The sequence below is a fragment of the Mustelus asterias genome, chromosome 22 (assembly GCF_964213995.1).
Source record: "Mustelus asterias chromosome 22, sMusAst1.hap1.1, whole genome shotgun sequence".
Taxonomy (NCBI): Eukaryota; Metazoa; Chordata; class Chondrichthyes; order Carcharhiniformes; family Triakidae; genus Mustelus; species Mustelus asterias.
This window is the reverse complement of record NC_135822.1, coordinates 21,536,770-21,554,023: the sequence shown is the minus strand read 5'-3', so window position 1 is coordinate 21,554,023 and position 17,254 is coordinate 21,536,770. Positions and strand designations below refer to the sequence as shown.

Here is a 17,254-nt window from a genome sequence, read left to right as displayed (position 1 = left end):
ATGGATTTCACCAATTACTAATTTGTACTTCTCATCAGTTCCTTCCTGCCTTGCTCTCTTTGACCAATCTTGTCCATTACAACACCTCCTCCACGATCATCCTCAACACCAGTGCCCTACAAAGCTGTGTTCTCAGCCCCCTACTATACTCCTTATACACCTATGACTGTGTGGCCAAATTCCCCTCCAATTCAATTTTCAAGTTTGCTGACCACACCACCGTAGTGGGTCGGATCTCAAACAATGTCGAAACAGTACAGGAATGAGATAGAGAATCTGGTGAACTGGTGTGTTAACAATAATCTCTCCCTCAATGTCAACAAAATGAAGGAGATTGTCATCAACTTCAGGAAGCGTAAAGGAGAACATGCCCCTGTCTACATCAACAGGGACGAAGTAGTAAGGATCGAGAGCTTCAAGTTTTTAGGTGTCCAGATCACCAACAACCTGTCCTGGTCCCCCCATGCCAACACTATGGTTAAGTGTTGCCCCGCTGCCTCGGCAAAGCAGCCAACATAATTAAGGACCCCACGCACCCCGGACATTCTCTCTTCCACCTTTTTTCTTCGGGAAAAAGATACAAAAGTCTGAGGACACGTACCAACCAAAACAAGAACAGCTTCTTCCCTGCTGCTGTCAAGACGTTTGATGGACTTACCTTGCATTAAGTTGATCTTTCTCCACACCCTAGCTATGACTGTAACACTACATTCTGCACTCTCTTGTTTCCTTCTCTGTGAACGGTATGTTTTGTCTGTATAGCGCGCAAGAAGCAATACTTTTTACTGTATTGTAATACAAGTGACAATAATAAATCAAATCAAATTAGACTCACCTCCTGCTCCCTCAATCCTTTCCCTTCCAATTCCAATTTGTCTCCAAAGTCTCTGAAAGGATTATTACTTCCCAAATTCAGTCCCATCTTTTTTTCAATTCATGTTTAAATCCCTCCAGTCAGATTTCCAGCCCTACCACAGCACTGAAGCAGCCCTTATCAAAGTCACAAATTACGCTCTTAAGCTTTCTCTGATAATTCTTCTTGACCTTTCCCTTTGCTGTCGTCCAGCTCAGTAGATCTACCCTTTGTTTGGTTCCATTCTTATGTATCTAATTGTGGGTAGAAAATCACTTGTCGTGGCTTCCACACTGATCTGCCCTTGGCTTCCTGCTACTTCTCATACCATTTAGTGATATCATCCAAAAACATATCAGAGCTGGCAACACAGCTTTCTCACAACAACCTCGCTCGACTGGTCCACTTGTCTCATTTTGTCACAATGCTTGTCTGACATTCAGTACTGGATGAAGAGAAATTTCCTCCAACCAAGCTCTGGGAAAATTGAAGTCAATAGGGGCGATTCTCCTAAAACAATTCTAAGTATCAAATTTGCCTGAAAGCTGGAGTAAATCACGCTGGTTTTTTTCAACGGGAGTTTAAAAAGAATCTCCCACATTCTGTGCACTGCAGAGTGCCTCAGCATGATTCACTCCAGAAATTAGCGGGCAGGGCCTAGTCCCACCCAGTGGACCACTGCGCATCTGTCAGCTCAGAGCGGCGCTTGCAGAGTGGCCCGTCTGCCGGCTTCGCGATTGCTGACCAGCCCTGCAATGCTGGCCCTCTGTCACCCCCCCTTCACATGGCCTGATCACTGGCCCCTCAAGCATGCCTGGGCCCAGCCTTGATCTCCCACCTCCTGCCCCCACCTCAATGCCCAGCCCCGATCACTGGCCTCCCTCCGCTCGATCCAAAAGTGCAGAGTGGCAGTGGGACCCCCCCCCCACGAGACCCTGCCCCATCAGGCCCCACCCCCATTATGCCTTGCTTTATGCCTGGTGGGCAGTGCCAAGATGCCCTCTGGACATTGGCACTTGGACAGTGCAGGGCTGGCACTGCCAAGGTGCCAATACCCAGGCACACCACCCAGATACTTCAGACCCGGCCCGCTAACTGTATTTAAAATATATGGAGATACTGGTTTAAATAATTTATGTGCTTCCCCACCGATTTCTGGTGCGGAGCTGATGCAGCTGGAAATCCGCCGCTGGGAGACGCTATCGGCGGGATGGCCAGTGCAGATCCCACAGATTTGAATCTCCAGGCCCACTGCCTTAATTTTGTGGTGCAGCGGGATGGGAGAATCACCCATTGTCTTTGATCTCTGCGACAATTTCTGCCCTCTGGCCAGTATTTTCATCCCTGGCAACTGTATGAAGCGAAGTCACAACCTTGGTGTTGTGTTTGACCGAGTGATGTGCTTTGTCACCAAGACTGTTTATTTCTATGGCTGGGACATTACCTTTCTCTAACGCTGCCTCAACTTGATTTTAGTAATGCCTTCCTGGCAGGGCTTCCATTTTCCATAAACTTCTGCTCTTCCAAAACTCTGCTGTCCATGCCTTAACTTTGTCTAAAAGTGTTTCACCTACCCTAGCTCCCAATCTGACAATGTTTTAATTATAAAAACCTCATCCTTGTTTTCAAATTCCTCATGGCCACATCCTTCTTGATCTGTGCAATGTCCTCTGATCCTATAGGCCTTTGAGTTTCTTTGTTCCTCATATTCTAGCCTCACGCATATCCTTGATTTTAATTATGCCAGCAGTACAACCACACTTAAAGCTGCCTTGGTCCTAAAATCTGGAATTTCCTCCTTAAAACTCTCTACTGCTCCTTAAAATCTACTTTGATCAAACTTTAGGTTATCTATCCTGATATCTTCTTTTGTGGTTCATGTCAAAAATGTTTTTATTGATGTTGCTCTATATAGGAAGCAAGTTGTTGAAAGCTGCTTAATCTATTTCACTTTAATTCAAAGGGAACGTATGATCTATTAATGCTGCCTTGTAATAGCAGCCATTACCTGGTGTACGAATCACAATTGTGGAGACTGTAGAAACCCTATACACAGGTCTGTTTCTTCCTGATCAGCCTTTTGGTACATGGGATACCTACAATTAGAATTTGAGATGGATACTATTTGAGATATCCAGCAATTTGTTATAGTTTGGTATTGGATAAGATAGTGATGGAATCTCTTAATGATGGGTGAGACTCAGACTTGATCTTAGTGAAATTTAGAGTAGAGCATACTGGAAATACAAGTCAGATGGCATCTGTGGAGAAGGAAACATTTCAGGTCGGAGATCTTTCATCAGAACATATTAGTGAAAGTTGTATTTAGTTGCACCTTTGTCCGCATTCTGTTATAATTGAAACGTGGAATTCGCAAAGTTAAAAGTAGAGCCATCTTCCCCTTTTTGATTTTATCAACTATTAAGAAAAGCCCAAATATGGAGAAAGCAAGAGGATACATTAAGTTCTGGTTATTTTCAGCGAAGTTTCCATGTTGGAACTTGGATGGTTGTATAGTAGATTCTTCCAGATTCTAAGTTCAGAAACCATGGAGTGTTCATCTTGTATATATCCAAGCTGCTGTTGTTTCACAAGCGTCATTACTTGTGAAACAAGTAGTCAATGTTTTCAACTGTGAACATTTCAAATGTGACATTAACCCTAGCCAAGATTTAAGTGTTTTTGCCATTTACTATGCAATTCACAAATAAAATTTTACATGAGCCCTAATCTGAGCTAGAGCTGGACAAGTTAAGTCTGTTTTTTCAATACTGAATCAATTATAAATTGGCATTGAGAAGGATCATGATTTAACTTTATTGGACGAAATAGTGAACTAGAGCTTTAGCACAACATTTAAATAAGCGACATGTTACTGTGAAGTACTGAATACAAGAACAAAATAGGAAATTAAACCAATTGTACTCCATGCAGTCAGGTTAAATGACAATTCCAGTATTATTCCTCTGTACACATGTACGTTAAAATCTTAAATCCAGAATGCTCACACTGAAAGAAGCCGTTGCTGCGGAACTGAGGCAGAAATTAATTTCAACTGCTTTTGAAGAGTGAAAATGCAAACACAATATTTCTAAAAGTACAGTTAAATATTTACTTTGTTTTTGAGTGGATGAATTTGGAACATTTTAGGGGACAGAATTAAGAAGGTCTTTCAGGAAGTTGTCAGGATCTTCAACTTCTGTTAAGAGACCTAAAAAGTAAACACAAAGCATTCATAGATTAAGTGATTCGTGTGGGAATTTGACTAAACACACCACCACAACTAAAAGTCATTAATTGTGTGTAACAAGTTTGGAGAGATTTTTGGGGAAATGTGATAAAACCAGTAAAGACAGGCCTGATCATTCAGTTATAGTACTTATTGGTATAGAAGCCCTACAGTGCAGAAGGAGGCCATTCGAGCCTGCACCACAATAATCCCACCCAGGCCCCATCTCCTTAACTCCACGTATTCACCCTTCTAATATCCCTGACACTGAGGGAGAATTTAGCATGGCCAATCCACCTAACCCACACATCTTTGGAATGTGGGAGGAAACTGGAACATCCAGAGGAAACCCACGCAGACACAGGGAGGACGTGCAAACTCCGCACAGACAGTGACCCAAGCTGGGAATCGAACCTGGGTCCCTGGTGCTATGAGGCAGCAGTACTAACCACTGTGCCACCGTGCTGCCCCATAGAGAGATGCACCACCTGACGGGAGCAAAATTCAAAATCTCATCTGCACAAAGAATATACCTGAAATTCAAATTTGCAATTCTCTGATGTCCACGATCCAAAGAATCATGTTGGTATCAACAACAGTGGATACAATTCTCATGACAAATGTCATCAGGCAGAATGAGCATTTGAGGTCCAAGTAAATCGAGGCATTTTTTTCCTAATCATTCATGAGATGTGGCCATAGTTGGCTGGGCCAGCATTTATTGTCCATTTCTAATTGCATTCTAGAAGGCATTTTAAGAGTCAACCATGTTAGTGGGATCTGGAATCACATGTAGGCCAGAGCAGGAAAGGATGGCAAGTTTCCTTCCCGAAAGGAAGTTAATAAATCAGATGGGTTTTTATGACAATTGGCAATGGTGTCCTGGCCATCATTAGAATTTTATGATTCCAGATATGGTGGGATTTGAACCCAGGTCCCCAGAATTACTAAACAAGCGACAATACCACTATGCAGCTGCCTCCCCCTAATGTTTAGCTACCTTGTTGCTTTGGGAGAAAGGTCCGCAGTTATTTTATACTGGGGTAGAGGAAGGAAATGAATGGACAGTATTTAAATACTAACCTGCAACATCTAGGAATTCAGCAAATGACTCAGCAGGCATGAATTCATCCTGGAAGGTTTTGAGAGATCTGTCTGTTGCCTCATAGATAGGCATGTCATTGTGTCGGATGTATTCGGCAAGAGAGTAGGACCAGCCACCCTCTGTGTTGCTTGTAGGTACCTTCTATAGTGACAAAGTAGAAAAAGACTTCAGAATAAAAGTGTACAATGCAGTAAACAGGAATAATTTGGCTAGTTTATGATGAAGCAGAACATACAGACATTAAGCAGTTTGAGGAAAAAAGTGGCACTGGATGTAAAATGAATGAACATTGAGAATTACATAACCAAACTCTCAGAATAATTAATCCCAACTACAACCCTGGTATCCATAACATAAATCATTATCTCCTCTGATTGCATTTTCAGTTTGGAGTGAAAACATGGAAATTAACTTGAATGAGCCTCATCAGAGCAGATGTGCAAAAACAGGCCAGGACAACGTGCCTGGTGCCTCCCTAAACAGGCCAGGGCAACGTGCCTCGTGTCCTCCTAAACAGGCCAGGGCAATGTCCCTGGTGTCTCAAATAAATCAGTGGAATTTGCTCGATACATCTCCAAATATATACCATACCTTAAATATTCCATACATAAGATCCACTAATCCCCAGCAGAGCAGCACAGGACGGTACACAGAGTATTCCTTCACAGATTTGTCAGACAATCTAAAAAACAACACATTTCATCAAAAATGACACAGAACATACTTCAAACAACTCTAAAATATAATTTTAGTTCATTGTACTTAGAAGCAGAAGAGTAGAGGGACTACTGAAATAGTGTTTAACACTGGTTCACGCAGTCTGCCTTATTCTTTGAAATACATTTAATCTCCACACAATAATAACTATCGTAATTGGCACAGTGGAAAATCACCAATGACATTATCTGTTTAAGAATATTTGTGTAGTTAGCAATCTTTCCTCATGCTACTCGATTGACTTCAAACAAATCTTTACTACACTGCTCTGAGAAGCAAGAAGTTAAAAACAAATAACCCAAAGAGTATAGAAGTATTACCAGTAATGAAACTAAATGAGACTTCAGCTTAGTACTGGCATTCCTGCTCTCAAATCAAAAGTCCATAGGGTTCAAGACTCATTCCAGGATGTCAGCATATAAAAAAGGCTGTTACAAAAACATACAGAACCCTTCACTTTATAAATAGAGATTTAGAATACCAAAGCAAAGATCTTAGAGAGGCTTTTGTTCTGTGAAGAGACAAGAGAAGTTGAAATTTCCCTCCTTACAGGTTTTCAAAGTAATGAGGGATTTTGCTCCAGTAGATAGGGAGAAATTATTTCCAATGGAAGAAAGGTCAGTAACCAGAGGACACAGATTCAAGATAATTGGCAAAAATTCCAGGGCGAAATGAGAAGTTTTTCATACAGTTATGATGATCTAGAATGCATTGCCTCAAAGGGCAGTGGAAGCAAATTTAGGAAATTTAATACACGAAGGGAAAAAAATGTAGGGTTACACACTGAGAATAAGACTAATTGGATAGCTTTTTCAAAGAACTGTCATAGACCCAATTGTCTGAATGGCTTTCTTTTGTGCTTTAGGATTCTATGATTATCTTGGCTAAATCTAGAGAGAAAAATGTTGTATTCTGATAATGTTAAACTGAGGCCCTTATATTTGTTCAAAAGGTCCTTTGGCGCTCGTCAAAGTGGGAGGATGTTCTCTTGGTGTTCATGCCAATAAGTATCCTTCAACCACCATCATCAAAATAGATTAACTGGTCATTTGTCTCTCTGCTATTTGTGGGATTTTGCTATGTGCAAATTGGCTGGAGGGTCTGCCAACAATGATCATACATCAAAAGTAATTCATTGGTTATAAAGAACCTTTTGGCGTACAGAGGATGTTGAAGTTGCTATATAAGTGCAAGTTTGTTATTTTCCATTCCGTAGTAAAATTGTAAAACACAAATATCAGCCAGGAAGAACACAAGGAGGATAGATATGTGAAGCTAACTTTGTTAGCTGGAAATATATTAAAGTAGCATATATGCAAGTATTAGGTCTCTAAGGACCTATTTCTTCAGGCCAGCTTGCACTTGGCAGCATCGAAACATCTAAAACTCTCACCTACCAAAGGAATAATGTTTAATGAAAGATACCTCCTAAAGGTATCCCTCACATTGGTCCAAGAAGCCATAACTTTCTAATAGGTTTCACTATCCTGGAACATCCTGAATGAAGCAAGTTACACTCACCATTCAATTTTTTAAACAGTTGTTTTGCAATGGGTTTGCCTACACTGTCAAGGTTGACAAGACCTTGCCCTTCATTTATCAAGCAGGCCCATGTTCAACGGATCAATACTACCTGAAGCAGCAAACTTCTCATCCAATCATGAGATAGGGCACAAGTGAACTAATCTGCACTATTTATTAGGTGCTGCAAAGACCAAGGATGTAATTTACCTGAACATGGCTAAAGGATTAAATGAAAACCTTGCACCTATCTTCAAAAAGGAAGTGGATGGTGTGAAGGTTATACACTAATAGAGGAAATTATGGACAGAATAGCAATAAAGACGTACTAAAAAGATTTGCATTATTGAAAACTGATAAATCACATGGAATGCATCTTATGTTGTTGAAATAAATGGCAGAGGCTATGGTCACAAACTTTTAATCCTCAGTGAATACAGGAGTAGTACTAGAGAACCAGAAGGCTGCTCATGTTATAGCACTATGCGAGAAAAAGAGGGATCAACCTGAAAACTACAGGCCAGTCAACCTAACATTGATGATGGGAAAGATATTGGAAAACATTATCAGGGATAAAACAGACTTTCACTTGGAAAGGCATGAGTCAATCGAAGAGATTTGTTAAAAGTAAATTGTGTCTGACCAACTTGATTGGACTTTTTGGAGGTTACAGAGAATAATGCAGTCGGTGTTGTATCAAGGACTTCCAGAAGACATTTAACAAAATGTAACACTGAAGCTCATGAAGGTGTTGGAAGCCCATGGTATTAAGGGGAAAGTGGCAGTATAGATATGAATTTGGTTCAGTGACAAGAAACAGAAGGTGTTGGTGGGTAAATAGTTTTCCAGCTGGGAGATGAGAGTGGTGGTCCCAAGGGCCTTGGGTCCATTACTATTGTCACGTACACAAATCCTTATAGGGACAGGCAAAGTTAATAAATTGGTTCAAAATATGGGTTACGTGAGAATAGAATATCAAAGCAATGCGATCATGCTAGAAATCATTGGTGGTGCTTCAGCAGAATATTGTGAATAATTCTGGAACCACATTTCAGGAAAGCCTTTGAAAGGGTACATTTGAGGTTAACCGGGATGTTAGCAGGAATGAGCGTCTTCAGTTATGAGGAGAAGTTGGAAGAGTGTAAGTGGAAGAGTTCTCCTTGGATAAAGGGTTAAGAACTGATCTAACAGAGGTTTTTTAAGAGAGAAAACCCATTTTTCTGGCAAGTGGATCAACAACTAGATGTACTAGATTTAAAATCATTGACAAAGATCTAGATGGGTGATGAGGAGAAATGTATTTTTCAGAGTTTTTTGCATTTGGAATAGTGTCATAGAAGTTGGTGGAAGCTGAATCCATAAATCATTTTAAAAGGGATTGGACATGTATTTGAGGATTAGGAACTTAGTATTGTGGGCAAAAACTAGGGTGTGGTACTAAGCATGACAGTTCTTTCAAACAGCACTGGCACAATGGGCCAAAAGGTGGCAAGTTTCAAATTATTATACAAGTTCAACATATAAGTACAGCTCAGATAAATCTGTATTATTTCCAAGTATATGAAACAGCAAGGGCCAGAGGACACAAAAGGGGCAATTCTCCCATCCTGCTGTGGCAATTGTTCGGTGCAGCAGGCTGGGAGATTCCAGCGGCGCCTGATGCACGGGATCCACGCTCGGCATCCCAGCCTGTGAGCACCTCCCAGTGCCAGATTTCCAGCAGCGTCAACTCCGCGCCGGAAATTGGCAGGGAGGTGAATAAATTATGGTAATTAACATTAACATATATTTAAAATCCTATTGGGGGCCTGGGACTGAAGTCTCCGGGCCCGCTAGCCTCTCCCACCCCACTAGGAGTATTTCACTCCAGCGGGGTTTACAGTAGCTCCCGACTTTCGGGGAACTAGTGACCGACCCCGCTAGAGTGAAGGGGGTGGGGGGGGGTGCAATCGGGGGCCCCCAGAGGGTCTGGCACTGCCAGGGTGCCAATGCCTAGGGGGCATCTTGGCACTGCCCATTGAGCATGGGGCAGTGCCCAGAAGGCGGGGCCTGATGGGCGCAATCGGGGGAGTTTGGGGGGGTCCCACTGCCACTCTGCATAGGAATCAGAGATCAGGGTTGGAGCTGGGTCCAGGACTGATCGGGGGGCCAGCGATCGGGCCGTGAGGAGGGTGGAGGGCTGACGATGCGGGGTTGGCCAAGGATCGAGCTGGCCAGCAATCGGGAGGCCATCAGTGCTGGGCCATTACGCATGTGCTGATCTCGGCACTGACAGATCGGCACATGCAGTGTCCTGCTCAAATCGTGCTGATTTCAGCCTCTCCAGTGGGAATAGGCCACGCCCCCTAGTTTTTAGTGGCCTCTGCAGTGTATAGAATGTGGGAGATTCTTCGCTGAACTCCCACTGAAAGAAATCAGCATGAATTACTCCAGTTTTCAAGCGAATTCTGGCCAAAACGTCGTGAAAATTAAATTTAATATCTAGAAAATGTTTAATGCTTAAAATAAATCCAATGAGGAAATTTATAAAATGGAATAGGTTTGGGGTGTTCAAGATATAGGCTGAGATTCTCCCAAAAAAATTCTAACTGCCGAATTTGTGTAAAAACTGGAGTAAATCCTGTTGTTTTTTTAAAGCGGGATTTTCAAAATGAATCTGCCATACTCAGCACTGCAGAGCACCCTAGTGTGAATCGCGATAAAAGTCTTGGGGCGGAGCCTATTCCCGCCCAAGAGGCCGGCAGCATAGTGCTGAGCCGGCCACTGCATATGCGCCGATCTATCAGAGTGGAGATTGGCTCATGCGCAGTAGCCCCACACTACCGGCCTCCCAATCGCTGGCCAGGCCCATGACCTTGCAACGCTGCCCCTCCAATCCCCCCCAGCCCCGACCGCTGGCTCCCGACGTCTCCGGGTCAGCCCTGACCCCCCCCCCCTCATCAGTCCCAATTTCCTTACCCCACTCCCGCCTCAATGGCCAGCCCCAATCAGCTCCTTCCCTCCCCTGTGCTCAATCCTTGCAGAGTGGCAGCGGGACCCCCCCACCCCCTCTGATCACCCTCAGAGGCCCCACCCCTTCGACACTGCCCAGTGGGCAGTGCCAGGGAGCCAGGCTGGAGGTCCCCCTTTACCCTCAACTTCCTGGGGGGCCTCCAAGGCCTCCCATCATTCAGTGGGGTCAAGCCACTAGCTCCCCATTGATGGGGAGCTGTTGTAAACCCCACTGGAGTGAAACACTCTTGGCCGGGGGTTGAGTGGGGGAAGAGGCTAGCGGGTCCGGAGACATCCCTCCCGGCCCCACTAATAAGATTTAAATTGTGATTCAAATATGGAGATCAGTTCCATGGTGATTTCCGGCACGGAGTTGACGATGCTGGGTATCCGGCGGCCGGAGACTTGCGGAGGCTGTGGCGCCCAGCAGGAAACCTACTAAACGGCCTCTGCTGATGCCTCCTGGCCCGCTGCGTTAGCTGGGAGAATCACCCCCTTAATTTGATGTTGTAATGAGAGTTTAATGTAGACAAGAAGTTGACTTAGATGAGGCAGTTCATTTACAATAAGGGCTTTAATGGACAAGTTTATTTTCTGGTGGAATGGCTCTGTTGGGAGAATTCATTTTCTGGGCCAACATCTTTAAGGGAGAGTTATTTGACTTGGGAAGGGGCTTCAATTGGAGTGTTAACCAAAGAGATGCTTTGAAGTACCCCAATTTTTCTTTGATCCAATGCTGGACTAAATTCCACTGGGCTCAATCTATATCAGTGCCATAACTATATTATATTGAGACAAAGGACTACAAAATTTGCTTACATGAAAAGTAATTTGAAAAATCTATTTACACCCCAATGGATTGGAAGACTCAAAAAATAGCAACATGCAAAGATACAGAATGCCACTGGAATCAAAATTTGCCTGCTATAGCCTGAGTCAACGATCATGTTGCCTTTAAGGAGACAGTGCTCGAGCCAATTTCTTTAAGGGACTGATGTTGATTCCTCAGTATATGTGGAAGGTTTAGACTCAAGAAAATGTCACTTTTGGATTATAACAATATGGACTGGAGAAATTCTCTCAAATAACACTTTCCTGACTTGATGCCTGTAGTAAATAGATTTGCTAGTTATGAAAGTATTGACTTTTCTGCCTCTTTGTTGATTCCCTTACTTGTTGGAGCCGCTTGGTGATGCTTTCCTTGCTTGGGTGGTGACCAAGAGACGTTTTAGAAAATCAAGACGGGTAGCTTTCCATTTCTCAGGTGGGAAAATGTGCAATGCCAGGACTGTGAAATAATGTGCTCCATCAACCTCATAAGCATTTTCAACCCATTTCTCTTTCGGCTGTTCCAAGAAACTCTGTAGGTTTTTCTCCTCTCTTGACGTTGCCCGGGTCCTGTGAAATAATTAAATAATATCAATGTTGTTAGGATTCTGGACCAGAACCCCAAGGTATTTTATGAAGCCAGACGAGACTCCAACAATCTTTCTGTTTTAGCATACATGTGAAGAAAGGGTGCTTCACTCCAGGAGTAATTCCATTGATAAGATAGGGATTTTAAAAAATCAAAACAAGCTTTATTCATAACATAGTTTAAGTATAACTCTAATATAATGAAGTAGTTTAACTCAACAGTTGAACAATCTTTAAACATGGAAAGAAACAACTCTTAAGTTCTAACATCACTATTTTGCCCATTAGTGTCAGGGGGATTAGCAAGGCAAATACACAGGGTTATAGGGATAGGGCCTGGGTGGGATTGTTGTCGGTGCAGACTCGATGGGCTGAATGGCCTCCTTCTGCACTGTAGGGATTCTATGATTCTATTTCAGTTCCAAGTAAGCAACAGTCTTCCCATAGACTAACTTCCCATTGCCCAGGTTTGCTAACAGTATTTAAAGTGGGTTACCACTTTAAATACAGTTAGCAAACCTAAGCAATCTTTAAATTAGTGTAGCAAGTCCTGAAGGTGCAGGAAAACTTTGCATAGAGAGAGCAGACCTCTCTAAACAAGTCCAGTCACCAACGAAATCTAAACTGAAACAGAAACTGTTTCTCTGCCACAAACAATCTCACCCCATTTCTTGTATCAGATGACTCTGTATACCTAAACTCATATTCCATTTCTTCAAAAAGAAACCCTATGGGAAATCTCCATTTATATACAACAGTCCATGAAGCCTTCTGCTAAATAAACACTACATGGCTAAAATGAGTAATCATCCTGCCTTCCAGCATCCGAGCTATGTTTCCCAAACACACCGACTCCGTGTCGAAAAAAAATGAACTTTAAAACATTCCACAAAAATATAAAATATATCAATAGCACAGTATCATCACAATGTCCATGCAATTCATAAAGCAGTTACAATTCAATGAGAAATTTACTATACTTACGTATTAAGAACATAAAGGACTGTATGCATTATGTATGGGATGAGATGGATGTTACTTTCTCTGCCCCCTCCACCAGTATCAACACTGAATGATTGCTCCATTGCAAAACGCAGGAAGAGTAACTTAATATCATGAATGTTTAGCTGGTAGGTGGGTTCACGTTGGCCTGTGCACTCTTGCAAGTATGTATTGTGTCTAAAATCAGAAACAAGATAATCAAATATACAGTACACTACAAAGGAACTTGGCTACCATGCTTAACATCTGAATGCACCTCTGAATTGTACAATACAGAAACAAGTCATTTGACTCAAGACTACATGGTCTTCTTTGTGCATTACCTTGTCTAATCCCGCGATCGGTCTGGGTGGCCGGGGGGGGGGGGGGGGGGGGAGGGGAGGGGAATAAGGGGTGGGGCAATGTTTGTGGTGGCCAGGGGGAGGCATTAGCCGGCCAGGGAGGAACATGGCAGGGGAGCCGCATTCTATCATTTTCTTTGCTGCGCAGTTGAAGGCTCCGATTGGAGCTGCAGGGTTTTGGACATGTTAAGCTCTGCCCATGGACTTCTGCAGCACGACTCAGAATTGCTGATATTTCTGTAGGCAGAGTGTGTATGGGGGCACCTGAGAACGGGTCTAAAAGTCGGATCTGAAACACTCCCAGTTTCAAGTCCACCTGGACTGTTTCCAATGTTTGGCGGAAAAGTAATGAGAGGGGATAAATTTAAAATTATAACAAAAAGAATAGAAGGAAGATTTGGAAAATGTCATTAGACAATCGAATGTAGGATTCTTTGGTTCAAATCCTCGTTATTTTAAGCTGCATATTTCTTTATTTTATATCTTTTCCATAATGAGACGCCCAAAATGACAAAGTAGTAGTTCCAGATCTTTAAAAGTTCAACAAATTCTCTCTTTGCTTTTATATTCTCTGCCTCCAAATAAATGAAGGATTCCAACTGCCTTTTTAAAAATAACTGATGTACATGTAACAGCAAACACTCTGCCAACATCCTCCATTTAAATGCTCATCACATAATACTTATTTTCTTTGCCTATTCTTATTTACATAATATATAAACTTCACAATTTTCTGCAATGAACTGCCCATCCTGTCAGCCTCACTATGTCTTCCTATGGTTTTTGCAACCGTGAGCAAATTTTCTTACATCCCCGCCCCTCAATGTGTGAAATCAGCAAATTTCCAATTGTTTATTCAGTTTCTGGGTTCTTCACTCCCCCGGTATAAATTACAGGGAATATTTCAGAAAGAAAGATCTCAGTTTACGTTTTGTGCTTAAATTAAGTCTCTTACCTTGCCAAACATGTGGCAAATGCTGATTCTGGGACATGTGGACCCCACACAGGAAGTAATCCATTACACTTTGTGTTTGCATTTTGTAATGCAGCGCTTTCCCACTCCTCACGACCACGGGCCAACCTAAAAGGAACAACTCACTAAAGTTAGCCAAATCATCAGTAATTATGTAAATTACATCACAAATTATTGAAACCAATCTCGCTGGGTTAGTACTACCCTTTAGTAAATCAGTGTGACTTAAGTAGAAATATGGGAATTATATATAATTAACTCTTGCACCTATTTTATAACCATTCATTATGTTACAGAAATAAAATCTTATAAAAAATAAAACCAGTCATTTAATATTGGGATTTCCTGATCCAGAGTCTGTAATTTACAAAGCGAGAATTGTACTCAGGACTATGCAAAAAGGTATAATTATCTTGACTTGCCTGTTCTTATGAAGTACTTGAGCAATGGCTTTAAAGGAGGTAAACTTAAAGAGAATTCCACCTGAAAACTAAAAATCTCCAATCCAACTCCAAACTACCTCTGAACCATGTCATGGGTGATTTAGCAGGGAGTAAATAAAACCATTCACTATGCTAGTATGGATAAATCTTTTCATATGAATATTTCTTTCAAACAAGATCTGTAAAAATAACCTTTCTAATGATTATAAAATACAAGTACAGTGATGTACAGTACCAAAATACAGTTCATTTACAAAAAGGATGAGTTTTGATATACCAAATGCCTTCCGCAAACCCTGCCTTCTCTCCATTCCCAATTACTTTGGGAAGTTGTGCATTCCTGCATTGATTACTTAGGTGCAGCGAATCCAGGATAACTGAAAGGGTGGAACTCACTTGTTTATTAGTTTAAACCACAGTAAACAAGGTGCGCTGCCTCAATATCACTCCTCCCCACGCAATTAGTCATGTATTTGCTATGTTCAAATGATCCAATACTCCAAAGTACAAGAACATAAAATTCTGCTCCCTTATATTTTTAAAAATACAGCATTCTTCAAATAAATGTTATGCTACTAAATTAGTGCACAAAGGTTGCTACAACTTTGAGGGACTTGAAGGCCACTCCAATTAGTCCCTTTCTTCAGAATCTTTTCAAATGGTTATCCTTTGCCTTTTTGCGCATCTTTATGGATTCTGCTTCCAACACTGGTGATTAGACATTTTATATTCTAACAACCCACTGTGTTAGAAATCTGTCCGAACTTTTTTTTGTCCTTTTGTTGGTGGCCTGAAAATTCATGCTCTCAAATTTATGCCCTGCAGTTACCATCTCGCTCATTATTTGAAATAGCTATCCTCAATTTATCAAAACATCGCAATCTCAATGGCAAAAAAGGGTAGGGTTACCAATACCTTACTGCAGCAAGGTGACAATCATAGTGGACAATATTGAAATGAGAGACTGTACTGTATCCCTGTTGTTTCCGTGGTTTGTTCTCAAACTCTTCAATAGCGACGCGCTTTGTGAAGGTGTAAATTCCTAACACTTTGGTTGGCTGTAACAGAGAAAATAAGGATCATTCTTTTATGATTGCTAAAAAAGCAGGCATCAATATCATGAAGCTACACGCAACTACATTTCTTCTGAACAAAGTAGGCATACCTGAAATTTATAACCCTCACGGCAAATGCAACATGTCAAACCTGGTTCCTCAATAAGCTCTTCCATTTGCTTCAGTAATGTTGTTGTGGTGACCACCTGACCTTTCTCATTGGTCTGTTTAAAAAGAATATGTAAAACATAAATGCAAAGACTTTAAGTTGTCCAAAAGCGAATTCTGTGATAAGATGCAACCACCTTTAACAGCGTGTTCTTAGTAGCAAGTCCACTTTTAGATGTCTTTTCTCACAACTGTGGGGTTGCTTTAAAGTTGCTGTGCAGCTTTTCCAATTAAAATATGTATTATTAATTGAACAAGTGCTATTATAATTATTAGTTTTTTTCTACCAAGTAACAACTTCATTCTTGATTTTCTTGCTGCACTGCTTCCAAAGTGGACACCTTCAATCATTGCCTTTTTTAAAAATTGTAATCCTTCGGTACTTTATTTCTAATCAAAAAGCCAATTCAAATCACGTCCAATCATGGTCCCCACGAGGGACAAACAAGATCCAAGCTGACAAGACTTTGCGTCCCATCTTGGGCTCGATCAAACAAGATCCAAGCTGAGGCATTGTACCCTCTAACGGGCTTGATCTAATGCTTCATCTTAGCCAAGAGGCCTAGATCACTTTTAAAAATTGCGTCAGATAAAGCCTTGGTTTTACCTCATTGGTTACCCTGATTCTTTACCCTAGCTTAGGGAAACCAGGGTCACAGGTGCCAGCACACCCCCAGTGCAATGGGCTAGCCTCGTCCCTTGTCTGATCATGGTTTCACCCTTCCATGTAATTGCCATACAGAGTGAACATTGCACCTTGGTTATGTTCGGTTTTCCTACAGAAGTAATCCATTTCACAATCATCAGCTCTTATTCTTAAAATGAGAGTGGTTGAGCAGACACTGCTCTCACCATCTGCAAGGTTTGGTACAACTCTGAAGTTGCTAAAATGTATTTATTAGTATCACAAATAGGCTTATATTAACACTGCAATAAAGTTACTGTAAATTATGTTGTTAGTACAGCAACATAAGTGCTGTGGGCTGCAACACTTGCAAGTGAATCCAATAACTATTATGTAAATATCAGCAACACATGCACAAATACAGATGACTGCGCTTTGGCAAAGGATCAAATTGAGAGCTAAAATGAATACCGGTGTGGTGAGAACATAGTTATGTACTGGAGTACATGTAAAGTTAGATTTGTTTGCTTGATTGTAACTTGTTTTATGGCTCACCTAATAATATGCCAATTTAAAATTATACAAGTGGCAAAAGAGGAAGCTCATGGCGTGCCCGAGGCATTCTGCTCACAAAACACAAACAGCTCAAATTGTAATGATCCATGCCATTTTTGTAACAATCTTTCATACCCAAAAAAAAGTTTAGAAAAGTTAGTTGACTTAAAAGTGCACACACACCTGGCAGGATAACTCTAAGGATGCTGAGAGAAATGGGGGAAGGCAAAGTGGAGATCCCTAGAAATGATATAGTGTGT

The 17,254-nt window shown here is 41.6% G+C and overlaps 1 protein-coding gene across 9 annotated transcripts in view; it reads right to left on the bottom strand.

Moving 5' to 3' along the window:
• Positions 1–3,650: 3,650 nt before the first annotated feature.
• ubr4 (ubiquitin protein ligase E3 component n-recognin 4) overlaps positions 3,651–17,254 on the bottom strand; it is a 174,588-nt gene continuing 160,984 nt past the window's right edge. For all 9 annotated transcript variants that reach the window (XM_078238861.1, XM_078238862.1, XM_078238865.1 and 6 more), the window contains 8 exons: positions 15,757–15,870; positions 15,507–15,649; positions 14,131–14,256; positions 12,817–13,011; positions 11,590–11,814; positions 5,779–5,869; positions 5,166–5,328; positions 3,651–4,064 (listed from right to left, as the gene is read on the bottom strand). In XM_078238861.1, the coding sequence (XP_078094987.1) occupies positions 4,000–4,064; positions 5,166–5,328; positions 5,779–5,869; positions 11,590–11,814; positions 12,817–13,011; positions 14,131–14,256; positions 15,507–15,649; positions 15,757–15,870 (1,122 nt within the window). In that variant the 3' untranslated portion in view covers positions 3,651–3,999. The remainder of the gene's footprint in view (positions 4,065–5,165; positions 5,329–5,778; positions 5,870–11,589; positions 11,815–12,816; positions 13,012–14,130; positions 14,257–15,506; positions 15,650–15,756; positions 15,871–17,254) is intronic.